The sequence below is a fragment of the Puccinia triticina genome, chromosome 3A (genome assembly GCF_026914185.1).
Source record: "Puccinia triticina chromosome 3A, complete sequence".
In the NCBI taxonomy this organism is placed as follows: Eukaryota; Fungi; Basidiomycota; class Pucciniomycetes; order Pucciniales; family Pucciniaceae; genus Puccinia; species Puccinia triticina.
In genome coordinates this window covers 1,910,668-1,926,114 of record NC_070560.1, presented here as the reverse complement: position 1 = coordinate 1,926,114, position 15,447 = coordinate 1,910,668, and the positions used below count along the sequence as shown (strand labels likewise).

The following is a 15,447-nucleotide window of genomic DNA, read 5'->3' as shown; positions in this document are numbered from 1 at the left end:
ACTTGGTGTAGCTGAAAAATTATTCACAAATTCTTGCCACCATTCGTGATCTAATCCAAAGGCGGTGCCGACCCAATAAATTTTGAGATCCATGATAGGCCAGTGAAAGTATTTTCACTTACCTTCTTCATCCAACTTGAGGGATGTTGGAGCCCACCCGCCTAGCAAATCATTGCCGCATGTTGCTTTTCTCTTTTTATTAGCTGGTTGAAAATCTAAAGGCTCAAGAGGGTCCAATCGATGCGAATTCAACTCTGGGTTATTCTCAAAAGTAATCAGCATTGGAGCATCATATAAGCTAGTGGTATGATTGGGTGAGGGGGGAGCACTGATGAAGAGCTTCACGTAGAAAAATGAAATAAAATTTGTGCCAAGAAACCAAGAGTTATAAGGGCTTGGATTCATCTTGCAGATGTGCTTTTCAAGAAACTCTGCAGTGGTAATTACTGAAGATTTCAAGCTCCAGTTTGCTGATCTGGCAATATTTAAACTGAGCAGAGACTCTGTCACTCTAACCACTCACCTGTCATACATGATTTTGGATACAAAACATGAAAGGATATGTGTCACACTTCATCACGTAGAAGTGGTCGCATATGTCGATTGGTTAGCCCCGGCGGAGTTGTGTACAAGAACTTTAGCCCTCGTTCCTCGATTCGATCCGATGACACTTTTATGGGAACAGTTTTGGAAACAGTTGAAGTCGCACCGGTCGACTGGATGACTTACCGTCAAGATCTGCGGGCCTCCCAGAAGTGATCTAGCCCTAAAAGCTAGATTTCCCTGCAAAAATCTAGACTTTCAGGCCTAAACCAACATCTGCGGTCCCAGATTGCACCGGAAGTCCTCCACTTTGCTTGCACGGTGGCGGTTCCCAAATACAGACTGCACACTGGTATAGTAGCGATCCGGGTGTCCGGGCTCGGAAAGAACTAGCTCCCCCGATATCCGTGCGTGGGATATCCGGCTCCGATGCTGGGCAGCCATCGGATCTCCATCTGCTAGTTCCTTCGGGGTGGCCTTGATGTCAATGTCAAAAATCACGTCTCACCAAATGAGGCCTTGCTATGGATGGAATAGCCATCACTTTTTTTCACTGCTTTCCATTATTATGTACATATCATGCCTGGTTTGGAGAGCTAGGACGCATCCGGGGCTCAGCTCGACCCGTGATGGGCTCGGATAGCATCGAATCTTCAGGATTCGGAGCTGGCTGCTGGCGGCTTTGGCGGGCTCTGGCTTTGCAGTATCCGCAGTGGTAGACTGCAAGTACGTACGATCGATCGACACTCCAAATCAGAGAGTCGAGGTCACACCACATTGCCCAGGACGGTCAACAAGAAAACAGCAGGCAACGACGGTCAGCAGGATAACGACGTCAATTATCAAAACGAAAGCTCACAAGCAAACGACGGTAAAATAGCAAAAGACGGTCATACAGTCAACGACATTCCAATCGAAAACAAAAGTCAAAGACGCCCAAAAAGAAAAAGACGGTCAGCAAACAAAGGAAAGAAATCGACGGTCAAGAGGAAAAGAAATTGAGAGGTCAATTGGGAATGCGATGTTCTACCTTATCCTCTCCGTCTACCTGCTCGGTGGTCTGACCTTCATCCCAATCATCATCATCACCATCGGAACTAGTCTCTACTACTTCTCACCGACGAAACAGACTGTCCAGAGCTCATCATCATCCGAATCAGCACCACTTAACCCTCAGGAGGACCAGGATCAAAGCACGAAGTATGAGCCCGACTCAGAACTACCCAGGTTATACCGTGCAGGCTGGCTGACAGTCAGACAGACCTACGAGCCCTCTCAAAACTCAGAGAATACCTACATGGGACTACTCACGAATAGCTACAGAAACTTCATGGACCAGCGCTCCAAGGACGCAAAACGGATCAAACCCAAGGACCGATTCTACGGGGTACTTAAACAGAACGTCCTGTTCTTATACCAGGATGAGGATCAGGTAGACTGCACGGCTGCCATCCAAGTCTCACTCTATAATGTCGACCTCTATCCGACTGGCTGTCCGGATGGTGAATTATTCGTCAAAAAGAAAGCCATCTGTCTCCAACCAATCATCCAACCTCATCACGATTCAGTGAGATCCGAACAGCCAGATCATCATCATCATCAACCGGGTAGACCGGCTGCCTGGTTCCTATTCACAAAGAATAACCTCGAAAAGGAAGATTGGTATCACATCCTACTCGCCTCCTCAAAATTAAACGGTCCAGATTCAAAATCTACCTTCCAAAAGGATGCATCCCTATTCGACTCTCAAGATATGGCCAAGTTGCTCGAAGGAATCGATCAGCAACCCGATCCGATCCCGATGCGATGGATGAACGCCATGCTCGGTAGACTCTTCCTATCCAGCTACCGTACTCACGCCTTGGAGAATTGGATCATCGACCGGATTATGAAAAAACTCGCCAAAGTTCAAACGCCTACCTTTCTCTCGGCTATCAACGTTCGTGAGGTCAACGTCGGCTCGACCACACCATTCTTCAGTAAACCGATGCTCAAGGAACTTACCATCGATGGAGATGCGAGCATGGAAGTATTGGTCAGCTATAAAGGCGAATTTAGGATCACCATCGAAACAGTTGCTACCATCAATCTAGGCGCGCGCTTCAAACCTTATGTCGTCAACTTGGTCCTCGCAGTCGTCCTCAAAGAGCTCAGCGGTACCTTACTCCTCAAGATCAAGAGACCACCAACCAATCGACTCTGGTTCGGCTTCACAGCCATGCCTCACCTCGTATTCGACCTCGAGCCGGTCGTCTCCACTCGTCAGATCAAATGGGCACTGGTCTTGAAGCCAATCGAATCTCGTATCCGTGAAGTGGTTAGTAGATTATTTTCCATCACATACCCTTACCCTGGCCATCTGATATTCAGACCTGTTTTTTTAAAAAAAAAAATCCATCTCCAGGTCATGGAGTCAATTGTTTACCCGAATCTAGACGATCTGGTGTTCTTTGATACTCAGCCATATACCCATCACGGTGGGATTTGGGGTGATGCGGCTAGGAAAGAAAAATCGGCGCACGATGGCCAAGACGACCAAGGCGTCTCAGATGGGTCTACCAGTACAGAAGAAGTCAAGACAAAAACTAATGAATCATCCCCGACTCACAAAAAGTCACACTCAGAGCCTCATCAGCAGCCTGCTCCACAGACCACAAAAGCCTCGTTAAACACCGCTCGGGAAGAGAACAACCTCTCACAGGATACGATGAGGCAGAGAACTGTCAAGAAAAACGTCACTGGATCTGAAGAGTCGTCTGAAGCAGTGGTACCCACACCGACAGCTGAAGAGTCGATTGATAGCTCTCCGACCCTTTCGCTCAATCCACCAGAAAATAAGCGTAGTAGCTGGTTTTCAACTACGCGCCGTCAGGATACTGTGTCGACCCAATCCAGTCAGGCCTCAGCATCTCGCAATCAAACCAAAGCTCGTTCGGCGCAGCAACAGCCTTCCGATCTGGAGGATGGAGATGCTGTAGCCAAACTCCAGAAATTCCTTCGCTCGCACCCTGAAAGTAGCACTTCTTATCCGCCAACGCCCAATCTGGACGGCAAACCGACAGTGCCCCGTGTATCCGAGCCTGCAAATATTGACGTCACATCAGCTTCCAGTCCAAGCAATCATCTGGCGGACCTCGCCGAAGAACCTATAACCCCAGCCCAACCTGTTCAGAGTTCCTCTCCACAACTAATCGATGATCTAACCCAGCAAGACAACACATCTAGTCCTCCAGTAGCTCACACTTTTTCTAATCAATCTTCAGAAGACAATCCTTCACCCCTTCGACGTCTTCCTCCCCCTCCTCGTCAAACACTGCCCGCCACTTTCTTACCACCCCCGATCCGAAATACATCTAATCTGCGGTCGGCCAACTCGACTATTACCCATACGGCGACGAACCAATCAACATCTTCAAATTCCATTCTCAATCAACTGCGCACACGAGCGACAGACAAGGAAGCCCTCGCGGCCAGCGTGACCCAGGCACGTGATGTGGTGATCAAGTGGGGTGCAGCCTGGGCTTCCAAGCGCAAATCCCCTCAAGCCGGCCACATCCACCCTTACAATAACGGATTCAACCCGATCTCGATTGACCATGTCCAGAACTCCCACGAGGACAGGTCTTCTTCGATAGAGGCTGACACAAACAACCACAGGCTGAGTTCTCTGACCGAGCCCGTTGATATGGACTTCTCCCCGATCTCGCTCCGGCCGGCCGACGAGTCAAGTCTAGCCCAGAACTCATCGAGTGACACACACCCAGCCGGCGACAACGAGGCCCAGAAATCAAAGTCGTACCGTGCCCATCGGGCCCGCCTGGGTGCGGGCAAGGCCAAAAGCGTCGATCTCTCCTCCCCGCAATCGAATTCGCAGCTGTCTCGGTCCGGCTCCCCGGTCCTCGATCATTCCTCCACTTCTCATCTTCGACCCAAACCCAGTACCTCCAAGCTTCTTGCCTCCCCCGCCCCAAGTGTCACCACCGAAGAAGTCCCCTCTTCGGTCGGCAAACGTAATCGTATCTTCTCTTCTAACGGTCAGTTCATTCCCGCCGCGCCTCAATCTACGACTGGATTAAGCTTCCCTTCTGCCCAGCCCGAGGGTATATCTGGTATGTCAACAACGTCTCGGTTATTTTGTTACTGGCACTGACATTAGATGATTAATGCTTTTTTTGCTTTTTCTTCTGTGCAGAAAAAACTGAGTCTAAACTCTTAGTTCCTGTACTAGACGATCGATCGTCGATGACTTCGAGTCCGATAAACATAGAGTCAATTTCTCCGAACCCTCCGCCTCCAACAACCACGATCACCACGACGGTGACCAAAGCAGCGCCTGGGATTCTGTCCGAACGGGCGAGTTATAAGCCAGCGCCGATGATGATGATCCCAGGGATAAAGGATTCGAGTCACCGGTTCGGAATCGGCTCGGACTCGCTCACCACCCAGCTGCAGCTTAGCCCGAACTCCGAACCGGCTATTCCCAGACCGGTCGTCCTGAACGGCTCCTCCTCCTTGGGAGTCGTTCTTGCAGACAATCGGGACGTCGTGGCTTCTGATCCAGCCATAGCACAAGACCGGACTGAGCTCAATAGGACCGGGCTTGTCGGCGATGAGGCGGGTGGTCTTGGACAAAAGGTACTATCGCAACTCGATCTGAAAGCCTCATTTGCGCAGGCTGGGGAACAGAGAGAGTTGGCTGTGGGAGCCGCCCCTAAAGACGATTGTCAGGACAACAAGACCACCGCCGACCTGGTCGACCAGCCCTGTCCTCCACTATCTTCCTTAGCCGACCTCCCAGACCGTCCTGTACCCCCTCGAGTCGATCTTTCCATCAACCGTTCCCCGCCTCACGCCCCTCTTCCTCCATCCCCATCCGCCGCTCACACCGACAACATCATCGTCTCCAAGACCAACCTTGACGAAGAGACAAATAACAACAATAATGATGATGACCATAATAATGACACCGATGGACACGTCGACGCTCACAAAAACACTGCTCCGGATAATGTCGCCCGATCGGATGATGTCGCAGATTCACTTTCGCCTGTCGATGCCGCTTGGGGTATATAACCTCCTTTTTTCACCATCTTCACTTTTACCTGCTTCCTTTTCTGTTTTTTTATCTCAATAATCTTGTTTCTATGAAGGCTATAAGATATCTCTTTGTCTTTGGGGTCACCTTGTGTCATTTCAAACTTCCTTCCTGCTCTTTAACTTGCCGAAAACAAGCATGTTCCATAGATCTTTTTCCATTGGTTCTTTGGTCACCGTTCTTGTATGTCGTTTTTCTCTTCTTTGTGTATCATCCAGTGTGCATATGCAAGCAAATCTGCACGAGTGTTCTCGAGTGTTTCTCTCGGCGTTTTGTGCTCGGCACACAGATGCACGAACACAATTAAACAAATTTGCTTACAGTTTTGTTATGTAGTGGTCTTCAGAAAATCATACATACGACGTGACTTTGGCAGGGACATGCTTACATAATCCCAGCCAAAAGCCAATGGCGAAGAGTGCTTCCCCGTGTGGATCCTCGGGGATTCCTTCCCTCACATGATCGATGAATGCTGTCCAGCCCAAAGTGAAAATATCACACATCAACTTCCAGGATGCTGACTATCCGAACGAGGATAAGGAGCACGTACTCGACCTACCAGCACTCTCGAGCACTCTCAAGCTCTGCCCACCTTTATCACCAGCAGAACAGTCAATTCAATCGACCATGGAAAGGAACCTACACCAATGGCCAAAACACTAAGCTGTACACCGATGGCCAATTCGTCGACAGTCAAACTCACTCGTGGTTGGATGTTCACAACCCTGTAAACATGATTATCTTAATTTACTTGTTTTGTTTATATATTGGAAAAAATAATTCCTGACTTTGTTTTTATTTTTCGAAAGGCTACCCAAGAGGTCTTAACAAAAGTTCCTAAACCTACCACCCAAGAGCTCGATCGGATTGTCTCTCGTGCTCAGGATGCTTATCATACGTGGAAAGATACATCCGTACTCAGTCGCCAACAAATTATGATAAGGTTATTACAGAACAACATCAAAAAATAAAATAAAAAATGACGCAGGATCGCTGACTGCCCCGGCTTATTTGAAAGATTACAAGCCCTAATCAAAGAGAACCAAGACGATCTAGCGCGATCGATTGTATTAGAGCAAGGAAAAACATTCTCAGATGCCCGCGGTGATGTCCATCGAGGTTTACAGGTCGTCGAAGCTGCTTGCTCATTGCCTCAACTGTTGATGGGCGAGAAACTTGAGGTAAGTAAGGATATGGATACCGAGACTAGGAAGGCCCCTCTCGGAGTGACTGCGGCGATTTGTCCGTAAGTTTTGGGAACATAACTTGGTGGTTGAAAATGCTTATTATGTACTCCTCTGACGAATGTCTTCTGAGCCCTTAGATTTAACTTCCCAGCAATGATCCCGCTTTGGAGTATGCTTTCAGGTAAACCCGCTCTTGTGCACATTACTCTAAGATTGGGAAATTCTGATCATTTTAATCTTTATGCTGCAGTTGCGTGTGGGAATTCTTTGATTCTGAAGCCATCGGAAAGAGATCCTGGTGCCAGCATGATGATTGCTGAACTCGCCGAAATGGCAGGTGAGTATGATCTTGTCCCTTTTCACTGCGTTTGAGTTAGGCTGATTTTTTTGTATTTGATTGAAGGTGTACCTGCCGGTGTTCTGAATATCGCACATGGAGGAGTAGAGACGGTGAACTATTTGTGCGACCATCCCCAGATCAAGGCGATCTCCTTTGTCGGCTCCGATCACGCCGGAAAACATATATATTCCAGAGCCGGCGCCGCTGGCAAAAGGGTCCAAGCTAACCTGGGTGCCAAGAGTTTGTCGGATATCTATTTTATTACAAGAAAACAATCCACGGCTCTCTTGCTGACTCATGAGCTCCTCATCCGGTTTGATGTTCAGATCATTGCGTGGTTATGCCAGATGCCTCGAAAAACTTAACTCTTAATTCTATTGCTGGTGCGGCCTTTGGAGGTTGGTTTCTCATCCATTTGGGGCTCATCATCCCATTATATGCCAATTCCAATGATTGACACGAATCTCTAGCTGCTGGCCAAAGGTGTATGGCCTTATCCGTCATGATAACCGTCGGAGAGGCGTCTGATTGGGTGGGTGAATTAGTTGAGAGAGCTCGCAAATTGAAGATTGGGGAGGGATTTCAAGAACAGACTGAAGTGTCAGTTTTTCCATTTTTCCAACGATGACAGATTGTCGCAATTGAAGCTTTTTTTTCTATCAATATAGTGGACCCGTGATCAGCCCTCAATCAAAAGAAAGAATCATCTCGATCATCAATGAATCTGAGAACGAGGGTGCCAAAGTTTTACTCGATGGCCGGCAAGTTGAGGTTCAGGGATACCCTCATGGTAATTGGGTCGGACCCACAATTCTCCAAGGCTCTCCAGGTATGAAATGTTATGAGTTAGTCAATCCATTCTCATCTTTCAATCACCCTCTAGATCATCCTAATATCTTGTTTCTGAACACATTTCTTCGTCTCCGGCTCAATCAAATAAAGGGAGGAAATTTTCGGCCCCGTCTTGACGGTGGTCAGTGTTTCAAATCTCGATGAAGCGATCGAACTGATCAACCGAAACAAATGTCCAGTCGTGTTTTTCTCTCACGCTCTAATACATACCACTTGAAACTGATTTTATTTTTATTTCTTAAAAAAATGGGTGATTTAACTTTGAGTAGATGGGAATGGGACTGCGATATTCACCAGAGACGGGGCGGCTGCAAGGCGGTTCGAAAAGGAAGTCGAAGCCGGCCAAATCGGGATCAACGTTCCCGTTCCCGTGCCTCTGCCTATGTTTGCCTGGAGTGGCAACAAGGAAAGCGTCCTAGGCGGACATTCCTTGTATGGAAAACTGTACGTCCTTCCTCTCCTTAAACGCTTTTTCAGTCGAGACACTTAAATATTTGTTCATTCTCTAGAGGTATCGAGTTTTGGACGCAAAATAAAACTACTACTGCCTTCTGGAGATCAGCCGATGCGGTTGGAAACCGAGCAGATGTTTCTATGCCTACTCATCGCTAGATCTTCTTGCTGATCTCTTTCTCTTTTCCAGCCCTTCGTTATTAATCCGGTCATTGATTATATTTGACAGCCCCATTTTTTCCCTTACATCTCAACACCTAACCCCCTTTCATTGATTGATTGATTGAGCAAACCTCCAGAACTTTCAAGATATATCCGAGATGGTCCAGTGTAGCATGATATAACGGCGACCTGAGCTCTTCTAACAGAATCGACATGATGTACTTTAACTGCTCGCTCCACTTGCAACCTGAGATTGTACGCATAGGCTGTCCGCTTTTTCTATCCAAGATGGCTGTGGGTTGTATTGGTACTCTCAAATCGCCAGGTTGAGACATGGCCTCTACCCCATGTACTTCTTGTGCAGACTGCGATGGTCAAGGTAGTACCACCACCAGTCCTCACAGAACGGGGCGATTCGGCAAACGTTCAGGGCAACAACCAAGATGAACCACCACATGAAACCTGACATGGACTTACGGCGCCCGCGTAGGTTTAACCCATCTTTCCGATGGGATCACGGGGTCCAGAGCTCCTCGCATTGGGCGCCTCGACCGGCCTGCACTTGAGGCGCTTCGGTTAAGGTAGCTGCGTGCCACATCAAAAAAAGACAGGCTATCGTGCGTATAGCTCCGCGCCCCGGCGGCAGAATCCGGGAGATGCCGAAGGGCATGCTAACTTGACAACCCCCTCCAAGAATAAAAAGCCAGAAAGCGTACATAACAGAAATGTAGGCAGGCTTCAATGGGGTGAAATCAAGATGATTATTGATCCAAGGAGTTCAAGGAGGGAGTTTGGAGATGAGAATAACAGAAAATGGGAAACACTGGGGCCCAAGTGATTACAAATTCAATGAATGGAAAAATTTACCTGGAAAGGACTTTTCCATAGAAAACCTGAATGTGAAGCTGGCATTGGAGCAACTGAATTTCTTGGAACAAGCAAAAAAAACCTTTGAAAATGAAAATATTTGTATTGGAACACAGAATAATGAATGAAAATCAGACCAAGTATGGTAAAAGCAATTTAAAATATTGGGAGGTCTTTATATATCTGTGACAATATTTGATTCATGTAAGTAATGGAGTAAAAAAATATGTCTTCAAAAAATGATGAAAAAAATGATCTTGATTTTTCAGTTTCAAATTGCTCAAGATTGATTATTCTTCCACTCTTGTCCTCCATCATCCACAACTTGATCAAATTCCATACCCTCTCAGAAGGAGGTCTCTTAACCAATTTTTTCCAACGTTCATCAGGATTCTTTTGATTTGGATGATGATTCACAAGTCCAAGCTTTTGGCAAAGGGATTCATAATTTTTGGAGGCACTTTTTAAGATATCAGAGTTGTCCCTCTTTGTGATCATCCCCTGAGAATTTCTTTGATCTTCTTTCACAATGATAGAGGTGATAATATCCACATGCAGCAAAAACAAAATGAAATGGTTCTCAAGTTCTTGAGTGGTGTACCTAGATCTAAACGGTTTGTGAAAACGATTTTCAATGTTTATGCCAGCCTTGTCTGCGTAAAATTGAATCCAGTGTCTCCTTTTTGACCAAAGAGTTTTGGTTGATTTTTTGCGTACCTTTCGTCTTTTTATTTTATGGGTGTATTGTGAATCATCTAGCACTAAATCAACATATTTGGTCTTGCGATTAGGCTCCTTCCAATAGAAATCATGAATTGTATTTTCCAGATTGGCTTCAAAAATTAATAATGTATTTCCCAGGGTTTCTTTGTCTACATTATGATTTATCAATGAGATAATCTTTTTGATTTTGACATCTTCTGCAGGCAATAGACCTTGATTAAAATTGAATACTGATGCATGGAAATTCAATGACATTTGATTACCAACAAAAGGTGGTATCTGATGGCAGGGGAGATTAGAGACTCTTTCAAAATATGAGTATTGGATCCCATAAATGTTGAGTGGGTGTTCAATCTCTCTTCTCAATAATATAGCTTCAGTATCAGATTCTGAATATGTTTTCTGTGATTGATTTCTGTTGATGTATACCTTTTTGAAAATCTCATTGTTACAGTCCTGTGGGGTGGAGTTTTCTTTTCGTTTATTGGATGGTCCAATGTTGGAGGAAGCCAGAAATATTGCCTCTGATGGTTGATAATTGTGACAATCAGAGTAAGCAAGTTGCCCAACTGCCTTAAATTTGCTGAAAAGATCAGTGGGTTTAATTTTGAGGCTTTTTCCTATGCTGTTTGCATCCATTCCTTTTGCTGAAACAATCTTTTGTTGCTGATAGCCTAGTTTTTCTTTATTTTTCCTTTCTTTCTGAGATTCAAAAAGCTGGGTGTTGGGATGAGTTGTCAGAGTATTAGGCTGTGATGATGGTGTAGATTTATTGTCCAAAGTTTTTGTTTTTATGCCATCTAAAAGCCTTGGATCTGCTCTTTTGATGCCTTCATCAGACCCATACTCTTCCCTGAAATTAGATTGAAATAGTGTGGCTTGAGGGAACACATCATGGTGATCAATGGTTCCTGGCAGTGGAAGAGGTGTGGGATCTTTCAGTGGTTGAAGCCCTTCTGATTCATCAGGTGAGGGAAACATATATTGCTTTGATTCTTCAAAAAGAGTGTTCCAATCTTTCAGGATATCATCTACATTTTTAGCATTTTTCTCAGTCCCAAATCCATCCCAATCAACAAGAAACGCTGAATCTGGGTGGGAATTGACATTTTTCATGCATGCCAGATTGGGGAGAGGCGGGATTGAGCAGTGGTTGATTTTGTTCCAATCCTTGTGATGAGGTGGAAACTTCTGCCACAGGCCAGAAGCTGGAATGTGCAGTTTTTGGTTGGTATTTGTTCATGGGATTGATAATATCATCCAAGCTAGGAGGCAGATCTTCTGTTGTCCAATCCAGCACATGAATTGAATCATGAAAGCCTACAACCTTGAATTTGCAAATGACAGAGAGCAGCATATAAATACCAAGAACAACTTTCCAGTGCATGTTTCTTCTGAGAATGAGGTCAAGAGACCCTTGCAGCTTGTGTAAAAATCCTGCCAGTAAGTTAAGTGGAATCTTTGATGGAAAGGAAGGAGACATATTATCTTGATGATTTACTCTGCATCTGCAGGGTAGTACACAGGGTACAATCATCAAATATGTACCAAAGAGACAGTGTAAGGCATACAGAAAGTGTAAAAAACTCAATATCAAACTTGTTACAACATCAATAAACACATAATTTGAGCACTGCCTCCATAAAACTAATTGGGTTTATGTCATTTGATATTTACAAATGCTAACAGCCAGCAACCAGAAACTGTGGCCACTACACTATTTTTTTCCTTGTTTTTCTGGGGTTTCTAACCAAATGGTTTAGCCTGCTCAAGATTCATCACCAAAGCTAGGCCAGCGACACAACCTTGGTGTTAGCATTGCGCAAAGCAGTGATCTAGGGTTGGTGAGTTTTAGAAGCAAAATAAAACTATGTAATACTGCCTTTTCTAAGCTTCTGATCTGGACTCCGGAGAGAGCTGGACAATTCTCCAAAAAGATCAGGTCTGACTCTTGGGATGTGCTTCTGAAATCCTGAATCTGGCTGAATACTGAAAGCCACCAGAGAGGGTTTCCATGGGTTCAAGGAAACTGCGGAAAACTCCCTATAAAAAGCGGGGTTTTTGCAGAGATTCCTCAGAAAACCCAATACACAAGCTTAATTTTCTTTCCTGGTGCAGATTTTTTGATCTAATCTTGCTAGAAATCCAACCAGATAACTTGACCTTAGCGCGTAAAAAAATGGAAACAGTGCGCACTGACTGCTTGGCTACCAAGTCAACACTACACTATGGCTTCACAGCCTACACAACAACCAAAAATTAAAATTCTTAGTGCCAGATGTGTTTGGAGACAGGTTTAATTTGGTTTTATGATGTGTTCATTCAGTTTTGGGATGCTGGTTTAGTTGTAAATGGGTTTGTTCCACATTCAGTACCCTAAAAGTTCTGGATCACTCAGGCAACTCAATGCCTACCTGGCCATCCAAAGGCAAACAGTGGATCTCCATGGCAGCAAGCCAGAGCACAAAATAATGTCAGGGGTGGTCTCTTTGTGACACAACTCTGAATAAAAAGACTCTAACTAAGGCAGAGGATAAGGCTTCGGTAGGGATCACTATTCATGGGCGGGTTTGGGCCTCCAAAGGGCTGGTCCAGGTCAGCCCAGAAATCTTCTGGATGGTTCAGGCTGGGCCAGTTTCTCTAAATAAAAAAGTGAGTCACCCCAAACACATTGAGAACTTGGGCTGCCCATGGGCAGCCTGCAGGCCATTGGCAGGCCCCCACCAAAATTTTGAAATAGTGATTTTTTTTTTTTTTTTGAAAAGTTGGAAATTTAATTTAATCCTTTTTTAACCCCCCCCCCTACCTCATGGGTAGGGAGTGTTCATACAGAAACAAGAAATAAACAGTGCAATTTGACGAAAAATCATCCTGAGGCCGCTTGCTTGCCTTGATCCAGTCCTGTGTGCATATCAATGCCTCAACTGAGTTGTTGTTCAGGTGCACTCGGTATTTGTCCAAAACACTTCCACCCATAGAAAAAGGGACTTGAAAGCCAGAAACATCATTGGGACCATGAGGACAGTTTGGCAATCTCCAATAGTGAGGGTAACTGTGCTGTGTTCAAATTCCACCATCCAATCATGTTGAACTTGGAATCAGTTTTTTCAGAAAGGATTAGGTTTCTTTCTTTGAGATAGAGATCTAACTTGGCTTTTGGTGCATTAGGCAATGTGTCCATTTTCTGAGCCATATACTCATGGAACGCTGATATGTCTTGACTGATGGCCTTCTTCTTCAAGGTTGGTTGTACTTGTGAGAATAATAGACCAGACCCTGACCCGCAGCAACCGCACAGTAAGCTAGCGCGGCAAAGCCAAACCCAAGCCCCAGCTGCTAAGAAAGGTAAGCTCTAAGCCCCTTTCGCAGTCCCAGACCTAACCCAGACCAGAAAGCTAAAATCATACTGCTTTGTCGATTGCAGAACCCAAACCATCATTGGCAGCCGCCCCAGCCAAAGCCGAGACAAAGCCAGATCTAAAGTTCAGAACCCTGTACGTCCCAGAGATAAGATTACAGCAGACTTCTTGCAAGGCTGACTGAATCTTGTTCTATAACATAACGCTCGCGGAACAACTTGGCAATAAACCAAAAGACGCCCTCATAGCCAGCATCACAAACAGTCTAACGACAGCAGACCAAAGCGGTACGACCAAGCTCTGCCGTAGGGATAAGGCAAAAGTCATAAACTGACAGCGCCTACACCCGTAAGTCAAAGACAAGACAGAGAAAGAGAAAAGGCTCGCACTCCCGTTGCTAACTCATGCCGTTGCACGGATGACAGCTCGTCTCATAACCAAAACCCTTAGCAAACTCACACGGAGTTCGCCCAGCCATCTCCTTCTCATCTCCCTAGCCCAAAACCCTATACCAACTCGAGTCTGCCTTGAGTTGCTTTCAGGTAGAATAGCTTAGACTTGATTGTTTTCTCACTTCACGTTGTCTATAGCAATCTTTGTACCAGCTTCTGATTAGAAATGAATCTTTCAGTTGCTCCGATTTTTTCAGTACTTGACTGCTGCTGGATTGGGCAAGGGATGCTGGTGCAATAACATCAAGGTTGCACAGTTAAAAGAGGGTGGACCTTAATTTTCTGATGAATTCACCAACCTTGTCATCCCCCGCTGCATGTTGCTCAAGGTTGAAGCAGAGATATTGAATCTTGTAACAGGGGTCAAGAACCAGTCCAACTGCAAGTAGTTTCTTTGATGTATGTATTCCAGTACTTTTCAAACTTATCCTTCATTGGCAAGATAATATCATCAATGTTGGCTATATTGCTGGGGTTTTCTGTAAAGTCATTGAGTTGCCTCTCAATTGCTGTCATCACACAGTACACATAATTGATTTTGGTTATTTGGTGCCATTTAGTAAAACAGCTGCTGCAATTATAAATAAATAGAGAAAGTTAGTCTACAATGGATAAGTAAAGAAACAACAGGATAAGAAAATAAACAACTTATCTTGGTAGAATGGGTTAAGGGACTTTTCCATGGAGGCAAGTTCATCCCATTGAAGCCTGTTTGGGCAGTAGGCAAACTTCCTGTGCTGGATTGCTAGTTCTTTGAAGGCCAACTTGCAGGGCAAGGGGGCCTTAATCATCAGAAATGTCAATTTCCATTGGGTTGGCACATCCTTACAAGAATTCTTCTTCTTGATGTCAATATTAACAGCTGTAAGGGCCTTTTTGAAAGCATCCATGCGGCCCAAGGATCCATGCATGTAATGGAAACTTTAACATAGTAGATTGACGGCTTCACCTGCAAAATTGATCCTGTCCTTGAAAACTAAATTTATAATGTGAGCAAGACAGCCGACATGGAAATATGCTGAGGTTGCAGCACCCGGAGTGGAACTGCAATCATCCACATATTTCTGGAGTTAAACATTGCCACAGTGTTTTCTTGAGCATTGTCAAAAGTGACAAAAGCAAGTTTGTTGACTGCCTTCCAGTCACACAGGATATGGCTGGGCCAGAGTGCGGAGGAGGAAGCAGTCGGAAACTAATGATTAACTTTACAAGGTTCCTGTTTTTTTTTGATGAAGTGGGCTTTCAAGACCATGTAGACAGTGAGATTGGAGGAAGTCCATAAATTGGTTTGCAGGGCTATCTGTTTGGCCTTGTTTGCAATGAATTTGATGAGGGATGCCTTTTGGTTGTTGAATAGTTTGAAAAAATTGCTTTGCACTGCCTTGCAACCTGGCATTGCAAATTGAGGCTGAGT

General features: G+C 45.2%; 2 protein-coding genes across 2 annotated transcripts; both read left to right on the top strand.

The window, feature by feature from the left end:
• Positions 1-1,564: 1,564 nt before the first annotated feature.
• On the top strand, positions 1,565-5,616 carry PtA15_3A211 (uncharacterized protein; the record flags this gene model as incomplete). Its single annotated transcript, XM_053167157.1, has 3 exons — positions 1,565-2,860; positions 2,948-4,652; positions 4,736-5,616. The coding sequence occupies 3 exons, from the start codon at positions 1,565-1,567 to the stop codon at positions 5,614-5,616; spliced, it is 3,882 nt and encodes a 1,293-aa protein (XP_053018401.1).
• A 536-nt stretch (positions 5,617-6,152) lies between these two features.
• Positions 6,153-8,629, top strand: PtA15_3A210 (uncharacterized protein; the record flags this gene model as incomplete). Its single annotated transcript, XM_053167156.1, has 12 exons — positions 6,153-6,365; positions 6,448-6,581; positions 6,657-6,884; positions 6,963-7,006; positions 7,076-7,162; positions 7,229-7,405; positions 7,492-7,563; positions 7,636-7,765; positions 7,834-8,010; positions 8,108-8,190; positions 8,287-8,461; positions 8,527-8,629. The coding sequence occupies 12 exons, from the start codon at positions 6,153-6,155 to the stop codon at positions 8,627-8,629; spliced, it is 1,623 nt and encodes a 540-aa protein (XP_053018400.1).
• Between the last annotated feature and the right edge of the window lie 6,818 nt (positions 8,630-15,447).